Source organism: Sesamum indicum, linkage group LG3 (assembly GCF_000512975.1).
Source record: "Sesamum indicum cultivar Zhongzhi No. 13 linkage group LG3, S_indicum_v1.0, whole genome shotgun sequence".
In the NCBI taxonomy this organism is placed as follows: domain Eukaryota; kingdom Viridiplantae; phylum Streptophyta; class Magnoliopsida; order Lamiales; family Pedaliaceae; genus Sesamum; species Sesamum indicum.
The window spans coordinates 23,832,626-23,842,828 of NC_026147.1; the positions used below are offsets into that span (position 1 = coordinate 23,832,626).

General features: G+C 35.4%; 1 protein-coding gene and 1 pseudogene across 2 annotated transcripts; both read right to left on the reverse strand.

Annotated features, from left to right (window-relative positions):
- LOC105159377 overlaps positions 1–3,603 on the reverse strand; it is a 4,559-nt pseudogene extending 956 nt beyond the window's left edge.
- On the reverse strand, positions 5,795–9,545 carry LOC105159378 (cytoplasmic tRNA 2-thiolation protein 1). 2 transcript variants are annotated; one of them, XR_847597.2, is made up of 11 exons: positions 9,380–9,545; positions 9,173–9,287; positions 8,871–9,013; positions 8,214–8,333; positions 7,731–7,843; positions 7,502–7,594; positions 7,334–7,374; positions 7,020–7,086; positions 6,829–6,940; positions 6,117–6,367; positions 5,795–6,019 (listed from the first exon to the last, which is right to left on the reverse strand). XR_847597.2 is itself a non-coding variant. In XM_011076426.2 (10 exons), the coding sequence occupies exons 1-10, from the start codon at positions 9,488–9,490 to the stop codon at positions 6,203–6,205; spliced, it is 1,080 nt and encodes a 359-aa protein (XP_011074728.1). In that variant the 5' UTR covers positions 9,491–9,545; the 3' UTR covers positions 5,795–6,202. The 2 variants fall into 2 exon arrangements, 1 of the variants encoding a protein (XP_011074728.1); XM_011076426.2 differs by having other exon boundaries at positions 5,795–6,367.

Consider the following 10,203-nt stretch of genomic DNA (forward strand, 5'->3'; position numbering starts at 1 on the left):
TTTTGAAGTAGTCAGCAACTTTTAAAGGAGTGTCAGCTGGCACAAAGGAGACACTGTTGATTGCATATCTCTGTTTATTGTTGACCTGACCAGCAGAACTCGAAAGCCTAATAGTTCTTGTCGTGTTTATCATACCATAGTGGTAAGAACCCTGTGGGTTCGGCCTTGGTCCACTTGCTGTAAGATTAGTCCTGAAAATGCACAAGTTTTCAGTCTGGTCCAAAGTTTAAGCTTATCCGTGTTTTAGTGCACCAAGAAAGGAAAATATACCTGATGGAACGAGCCTGGTTAAGGGACCAATCGATTTCGGTGGTTGGTCCACCAGGCAGTGGTCCAGAGGCAGGGCGGTTAGAGTTTGCATAACGGAGAAAACCGGTGGTCGTAAGGACTGGAGTGGTGAAACGGCTTGAGACAACAATGTAGTAGTCCTGAGGCTGCTGATCAGCTGTTACAAGAACTGACATGCACTGGCCGACGTGAACATCAAGGGAGGAGTAGCTGATCTGCAGAGTGTGGGTGCCTTCGACTTCAACCACTTTCATCTTGTGGCCTTGGATGCGGATGTTGAGCGAGTTTTGCAATCCAACGTTGCATATTCTGAACCTGTAAGTCTTTCCTGTTGCAAATGATCACATATCGTTACGGTTTCAGGATTGCAAAGCATAATGATATTGTTAGGAATGTAGAGAAGAGAGAACCTTGTTGAATGGTGAAAGAGGTAGCATTAGGACCACGACCGTTGATAAGAATTCCATCAGGAAAAGGTAACTTGTTGCCTTTGTCAAGAATTGCTCTCAAGTCCTACGTAAATCAACACAAACTTGCATCACCAAAAACTCAAATGAGCGAATCGTGTGTCTTTCTTTAAATGGGCCCAAGATGAAAGCTGGACAGGGGAACATGCAGTCGTTAATGACCCAAAAAGGACAAAGATTCTAGTCAAAGAAGTAGTTATTTTGGGGCCACAATGTTGCCGACAGTCCAAAGAGTAAAGCCCATGAGCGGTCGGTTCAGACTTCAGATTGGCATTGGGTTTAAAAACATTTGAAATTTAAGATATATTTCATAACAAGATTTATTTTTTAAATTATTTTACCTATTAATATAAAGGAGGACTTACAGTGTGATTAGCAGTGTACCAATCTCCAATTAAGACAGTAAAATCATCAGCAGGAGGAGGGAAAGGGACAGGGATTAAGGGCCTGCTTAGGATCTTAATGCCTCCAAAACCACCAGCAGCCTTATGAAATCCCAATGACGGGAAGTAGAAGAAGCTCCCTATTTGATCCTTCATTTGAAGAATGTAGGTGAAGTTCTTGCCCGGAGGGATGGGGCATGTCGTCCCGTATACTCCGTCCTCGTACGAATTCCTCCTGTTCTGGATTCCGTTCCTGTAATAAATTTTTTAAAGGGAATTTATTATATTATAATTACATAATAAAATTTAATAATTAGCAATTATCAGAATCAGCATATCAAATAATTTGTGAGGTATTTATTGAATGTAGGTCATAATTAAAAGAAATCTACAATTTTTTAAATAATATTAATGTTTGTAATTGTATTAGATTTGGACATAACTGTAGCAATTATGGTGGGTTGGATTAAAATATGGTTTTTGCTAATAGGGAGGAGAGGACAAGAGTCAGTCTGAAAAGCATCTCAGTGAATTCAGACAAGTGTATGAGTGAAGACAACATGCGGTCAGGCTCAGCTTTCAGCCTCCTCCTGTCACGGATCCAATCAGGTTTGTTGGCCAAAAATTCTAATTCAAATTAAAGTTGATTAAATTTAAATTAATTATATAATATGTATAACATATTTATTATTATATAATTGATATATAATTAAAAAAATTAATCAACCATATAATATACTTGTTTTGTAATTAATTTATTCACAAATCAAACCACTGTCTTTCTTTGCTTATTTTTCCCTAACATAAACCAAATTATTTATTTCTTGTCATTAAACTTGAGACACATATTAATGAAAATATACATTATGCCGATATAATATAATAATTTTAAAAAAATTAATGAAATAGAAGCTAGTCTTCTCAAAACCGCGTAGGAATCAAAAACCAGAAGAAGATACGAAAAAACTCGCATCTCTTTTGACAAATGTGTTTCTGTAATCATTGGACAAAACTTGATTTGTGTTATATTGTTTTAGGAGAAAACAGTGATGATAGATCTTTTCGTCTCCAAGCAAAACTATACAGAAAAAAGAGGTACTTCCGGGCAAATTTTACAACCCGTGTGACTTCTTTTATGTTTTATTTTGGGCAATCCATATGGTCTCCTTTTCTCGTCACTTGGGTTTAAATCCGAGTAAACAACCAATTCATTTAAAGAGTTAAATGATTAAAATATAGAATCATTTAATATCGTCATGTTCAAATTGTGTATGTAAAATATTTATTTCATAAATAAAGGGCAATGAGATTTGAACTCAAAATCTTTTTATAAACTGATTCTAGTATCATATTGGACGGTGGTTTTATTAAAAAATTAAAATTATTAAAAAAGAAAAATTAAAATTAATAAAAGAAGACATGAAACCTCAAAAGCTGAAAACTCTAATAAAAAAATAAAACAAAAAATATTAATGGTATGAGATCTATATAATTGAAGTGAATTTAAATGAGTATGTGTTAGTAGGTGGAAATTTATTGCAATTTTAAATATTGCTATACTAACAAAGAATCGAGTCACCCTTCTCCTCCTCCTCGGCATTGGCATTATTGGAGTTCGTACTCCGGATCCATATCTTGTTAAATTTAGGACCATGACCCACGTGCACCTTTTCACTCCTAAGTTACTGCTAATTATTTTTAACAGTGGTAAGAATTAGATGAAACCATGAAAAACACAGAACCCATATGACTAAACCACGAGTTTCCACTAAAAACTCCGGAAAACAACGTTGGATTAATCGCTGATAATGTGAAAGTAAAGCATCAATGGTAGGTTAATCAGGGGCATCATTGCCATTTTGGGTGTTCATATTCTAATTAAGACATAATTAAAGATTGATGTAGATGTGTGTTTCTTACCAGTGAATGAGAAAAGGCTCGTCCAAGCTGTTGAACACATTGACAATGATGTTGTCGTTGGTGACGGAGTAGATGTCAGGCCCTGGAAATTGCCCATTTATCAAAATGCCCTGAGACAAACAGACCACAATCGGAACTCAGAAGATGTTGAGAATGGGTTGCTCAACACAGTGGAAAAAGTAGAAGAAAAAAGACCTGTTGGGGGACGCCGAGAGGGTAGATGGTACCATAAGTGACATTCCAGGTGAAGAATCTGTAGGGATCCTCCGCCGCAGCGACGGCGAGAACCACCAGCAGCACCGCTAACCTTAGCGGCATGTTTGGAAGTGGTGGGATAAAGGGGAAAAGTGTTTGTTTGTGGGAATGTGGGAGTCGGAAAAGAGACTGTGGTGTGTGTTTGGGGTGGAAAGTGAGCGAGGAGGGGGATGGTTTATTTAAACTTTTTCAAGTGCGGTACAGACTGCGGCTAAGCGTGTATGGGTGAAAGAGACCCTCCTCTAGCTGGAAATCAAGAGAGAGAGAGACTGTGTGTGTGTGAGAGAGAGAGAGAGAAACATATTAATGGTAAATTGAACTTAATGTGTGTGTTATGGGGGGAAAGATGATTAATTTTACTGTTGATATGACTATAGTCTATATAATTTAATATTTTTAGATTTAATTCAGATATTAAAACAAGTGATCAAAGATCACAAAAGTGGGAGTTCCCACATTTGTAATTACACATGCATTTTGTTGGTTGGGTGTATGATAAATATTCGATATTATTACCATAATAACTTTTTACCATGTTCAAGAATTGTCACGGATGGGGGGGAAGAGTAGGATATAATAGAAAATTGAAGTGAAAAAGAAAAGAGAGGTGTCGGTGGAAGTAGGAAATTGGGGGCAATGGGTTTTCCCACATGGGTTGTTTGTGTTTGATTTGAATAGGATGGATGGAGGGAAGTTTGTAAGATGAGTTATGAAAGAATGCCAAGGATTGTTTGAGGCATGGGATGTGTCTAGGTGTGCATGTGCATTGTGTTAATAAGTGTTAGTAGTACCGCGTCTTTTAGGTCCCACTATATACATTTTTATTCCAATTGAGTTTGGATGATTTTAAATTTATTATATAATAAATATAATACACTTATCACGTGATTGATATATAATTCAATAAAAATAATTAATCACATGATATTGTTATTTGTTTGATTGGACGAGACTTTATTTGGATAAAAAGAATTCAGTCACTGTTATGTTCTTGCTATTTCATATTTGCAATCCATATTTTTTTTCCTAAGATGAAGAAAAATAAAGAGATAGGTCCACCACTAGGGAAAAAAAAATGACTATTGGCTACGATTTTAATAGCTATAAATTAAAAATTATAATAAATAATATTTATTGACCATAGTTAAATGAAATCGATGCAAAAATATAAATTTTTCAGCATTAAATCAAGTATGGTAAACCAATTCATGCGTATGTCATTTACCAACTAACACTAGTGCAATGCAGTTTAAAATTTGGATGTATTTATATTTTTCATAATAATATCATGATTTTGAAACTCTCTTGTGGTGTGAGCGGATGATCAGGTAGTTGTAACTTTCCGTCTACGCAATAATCAGAACTCAAATTAAGTATTCTTACAATAACAAAAACGAGGATTACGGTATCATTAATTTTCCCATTTTTATATTACCCAAACAGAGTATTAATGTCTTAAACGGTAGCGCAATAAAGTAAATTATGAAGCAGATTAGCGTAAACTCGGTTTATAATCAATAACTCCAAAACAAAGCTGGATTCATAAATTTCATTGGACTCTCCCTATTTAAGAATAAATTAGTTATGGTTACATGGTCGGATAGGTTGAAATGTATGAACTCTCGACTACTGGAATCCATGTCACGTGCTTGAAGCAACCCAGAGCACGTGAAGGGATTTTGTCTTTAACTTTCAGAAAATCAATAAATATCAAATTTTTTCTATTGCAATTCATATTACATCTGCATGGACACAGATTTCGAGACACGCTCACAGCACTTGAATTCTGTTCTTATTTTCCACTATTATGTTTCTTAAATCATTTGAATTTTCTACAAAAATTGGAGTTAGCCCCTCATTCAAGCAATTTGGCAGTTACTTGTGATGTGGAATCCAGGCGTATAATGATAGGACACTTGAAGATCTGCCTATTAAGTATTTTTGTTTAAGGTCTATTTGGTTTGCTAAGGTCGGATTGGATTAGCTCAGCTCGATCCGATGATGTGGTTGTAAAAATATGAGTATTGGGTTCATCCTCAAGTGAGGAGCCTAGTTGGTAGGTTGGAGCAGAGGGGCAGGAGTGAAGTGTAAGCAAAGAAGCAGAGTGTAGGCTCCGCAGTTGGGAATCTACCAGTTTTTGGTTTTTCCAGTGCATCTTGTGGCGTGATTTCAGTTGCGATTGAATTCATATTGTGGAACCGTCGCGGAAATCCCGTATTTAATTTTTTTGGTCCACATCGAAATATCAAAAAATCAATAAATTTAATCTAAAAAGTAGCATTTGGCTGCTAGGTGGGACCTAAATGATGATTTTGCAATTAATACCATATCATCGTCATATGCTTTCCAGGAAGCATTCACACACAGCAAGTTGTTGTGAGCATTCCCCTGTAGCTCCGCTTGTTTCTCTGCCAGAAGTTGTCACTGTTGATAAACTAACCACTTTTCGTGGTAGGAAGTGTTAATTTTCATTTGTTGATAGGAGAAAGTTTCTATTTCCTTTATTTCTGGGGTGCAAACTGCAATTCATGCGAGCTAGACTGAAGAAATTCTAATCAAAGTTGCAATATTTTGGGCAAAGATATTCTAATCAAAGTTGCAATATAGAGACACCTAACTGTAGCCAGATAAATATCGTTTTAGCAAAAACCAACCTCACTCCTTCAGCTTGTAACTGGAAAGGGACTTCTTAAGCCGCCACAAGGCCTGCAGATGTTGTGCCCTCCACCATGAATTATGACTCATTGCAAAACCAGAAAGACTCTTACTTGCACAGGGAGGCCCAAAGAATTGTCGGACGTACCAATTATAACCTCTCTGAGGTCATATATACGTCTCAGAATGAGGATTTGATCCTTCCGCTGCTACCTGCTGAATTGCACACCTATATCAGAAGTCGAGGGTTCCACATTGCTTGCTTTGCAAACCCTTTGTTCCATTAGTTTCTTTCATATCCTTGTTGCTTTCATTGTTGAGACCTCGGGTACGCCCAATGCCCAGCTTAGGCAAACCCCGATTAAGGCCCTCCAGCAAAACACATGCTTTGCACCATTTCTGTAGATATTGAACATGTATAAGGGATACATGGTTTCATCAAGAAAACACAGATAATGACTAAACAAATCCTTTTCATAGCTTTCATCAATTTAATCAGAGCCAAATTAAAGAAATCAATGGACACAGTCACACGGAAACATATTTTTTTGATGCCAAAAAGATAACAATGGTCACTTATTCCCAATTTGAATGATGGGGAATCGTGCAGGATGGGTATATCATTATTACTTCAGTTGCAAAAAAGTATTATGATGACATGAAAGGCAATACAATTGCAGTAATTCAGATGCAGCACCATCTCAAATTTAATTCGTCCAGAAATGCGGATTGACAACATCATAACAGCAATCAGCAAATGATTTGAATTCTGCAACTCCTTTTGAGATTCTCAAAGAGAGAGCAATTTTTTTTTTTATCAAAGATTCTACATAATCCCTGCTCTGGAGAAGCATTCTCACCTGGCTGGAAATGTAGCCACATCTCTCGCAATTTCCCTGCTCTGGCATCTTTGTAGAAGTAGAGATCCTAAAGTCCTCCCCAGACTTTATTATGTCGAGTATAGCTCTTGGCCTACAATAACAAAACATGAAGAAAGGGGTTATACTGAAAGAAAAGAAGTAAAAATTGTGAAAACAGATGGTATCTAAACCTGATCCTTTCTAAATCTTTAATGAATTCCCTAGCGAAGCCACGATAAGCATTTGGGGAGTAAATGCCTGCAATGCAGAAGGCAACATAAACTCATGCAGGAGAGCAAGAAGAATGGAAATTGAAAAGTAGTAAAATATCCTCCTAGCTACTGGCAGGAGAGCAAGTCCTCTTTCTCAAATGGAAAAAAGCACACATCAGATAAGTGAGCAAAAACTTAAACGGGAGGCAAAAACATACCAAGACTGAAAAACTTCAAAAGATTTACAAACAAAAACAAGTGAAAGTAAAAGGAATACTGCAGTGAATACTTACACTCAGTAGAGAAGTAATCCAGCCTTTTGAAGTATGCATACGTGAAGATCAGGTTAAGGGCCCAACTTCAGAGCTATCAATTAACAAGTTAAACACACTAGAACCACTGGAGATATGGAAACAGCAAAGAAGATAAAACCATGAGACCATGTAATTCAACAAGGATATATCACAATTTCCTTCTCATAGGTGTACTTAAAAGGCTTGCATCTTGGAATTGGTCCATCTTCACCAGTGGTTATCGAGGTGCATCTGCTCAGCCTGCCATGTTAACAATTTGACTGATCAAACAAAACTCATGGAGAGAACATGAGACACTGAGGGAGCAAAACTAATTTCCAATTTTGACAACCCTACCCAAGCTCTCTTACAACTTACTATCAAAAGCTTAACATACCTGGCAATGTCACCTCTTAATATGTTCAAGAGGACTGTTTCGGCGATATCATCTGCGTTATGCCCAGTGACTAGCTTGTCTACTTTCAACAGTGCAGCACCCCGGTCAAGAGCCTAAACACAAAGTAGTATTGCCATTACTGATTTTGTATTACCAAATTCCCAATATGAGAATCAAAATCCAGCAAAACTTGACACAAATTGTTTAAAAATTACAACTGGAGTTTTAGCGGGCACAAACAACCAAAATTTAAACAAGTCCCAGATCAGCTGATGACTATAACCAGAAGTTCAGCTATATTCTTTTTGTTATTTAAAGCCTCATCACTTTCATTATTAGAAACAAAAAGTAACGTTTGGCTAGAAATAAATAAATGAATAACATTGAAACATAATATGCTATTAAGTTATTGCAAAGCCCAGAAAGAGAAGGCGATAGAACATATTCTTCAGCTAACAACTAAATATTGATGAACTTTATTACCTGACGGCGAAAAACACCACAAAATGTGCAGTTATTCTTCAGACCTATTAGCTTCACAATCTCATCCATTGTCCACCCATATAATTCTTTATATGAAACGACCTTAAGAGGTAGTCCATACTGTATAGGTATAAAAAACAGAAAATCCCATTAGGCTTGACCAGAAGTTGAAAAAAATTTGATCATGAAGAGAAGCATAGTGCATCAAGACTTTGAGAGGAAAAAAGCAGCTTAGCATTCAGGATATTCTAAAGCTTCTAGTAGCAAGCAAGTATCAACCTCAGGAATGGTAAATATGCATCTAAACATAACTCCATATAGAAACAAAATGCATCCAAGAATGGAACATTTCGAACAATTTCTAAACATAAAGAATGAAAGACAAAAATTGGTTTAGTAACGTGTGAACCTTAATTTTCAGTGCTACAAACATTATATAAAAGCACGGTGAGTGCATATGCGAAGGGCATTTCAGACACATCACATTAAGAGTTGCAGGCATGAATTTTCGAAGTGCAATAACAGCAACAAGCTTAGCCTATTCGCAATCCAATCACTGAAACTGTACGAGGCTAACAAGCTGTAGTTTTGAATTGTGCAAAACTTATGTTCAATGAAGCAAAAGACAAAAGGATCAAGCAAGCGGTCATAGCATACCTGGATTTCATTCCTCTTAACAGTTTCGAGTGAATCATCTCTGTAACCAGTTATCCCTTCATCAATCGAAAGCAGGAAAAGATCCAAACCATAACCGTGCCTAATGTTCAGTTCCGACAGCACATACGCAAGTACAGTAGAATCTAAAACAAACACATCAATTTGAAGTAAAATTAATTTCTCCAATCCACCGAGCTAATATATACTCAATTAACAATTCTACTTATATGCTGATATGAACGTACGATAAATGAAGCAAAATTTCAACTTATATACATAATTATACAGACGGATTTTGTAACCTTTTCCTCCAGAAGCTCCAATTGCAATGCGTTCGCCGGGCTTGAACAGATGATTATCTACAATTACTCTGTGAATTTCATCTTCAAAAACTGCATAGAAACACTCCTTGCATATCTTTTCCAAAGAGAAGAAGCAATATTCTTTCAGCAAAGACTTCCGGAAACAAAAACGGAAAAGAAAACTCATAAAGTAAAGGAAATACATACTTGTTCGAGGGTTTTGGGACGCTTAAGGGCGGGGCGTCTGTCATTACAGACGGTGCAAAACCTACCACCTCTAGGCTTCGCGGCCGTCGCGTCCACCACCTCCGACGCCATTGTAGAATAATTGGTCCTTCGCCGTTGTATTTTCAGGGGCTAAAGAATTTCATTTTAAGGAAGAGTTGTTTCCTACTGTTTTTTCTATTTATTTCAATATTCAATTTGTCTGTGATTTTATTTTCAGTTGTCAATCATAATTATGATTTTTCAATTTTGTTCAGATTTTTATGTGAAATATAAATATTTTGAAATTATTTAAAAATTATGATGTCAAATTAATATATTTTTGTATAAATATATATACTTTCCTTTTAATTATTGTTTTAAAAAGTGAAATTTGGGAATGAAAACACAAACAATTGCTTAAAAAATAGTGTAAATAGGTATTATATATTTGATTTTATTCGTTGGAAAATAAAATTAACTATTTATTATCAAATTATATCTTTTTTATATGTATTATATATACATATATATATTAACTTTTTTTGTAGTGGATTGAATTATATATATTATTATATTTAAATTTGTAATCGTTCACAAAAGTTTTTCTCTTATTTTACAAATAACAATTATATAATTAATGATAATTTTATGCACATTAGTAATGTTCAATTCGGATTGATAAATTTAAATGGATTTTTTAATTATTGAATTTATCTTAATAATTTTATACTGTAAAGTTTTTAAAAAATTCTAAACTATTCCATATAATTATAGGGCATTTAGAGTAAAAATTGTTTAAATAATTAAAATAATACACAAAAAAA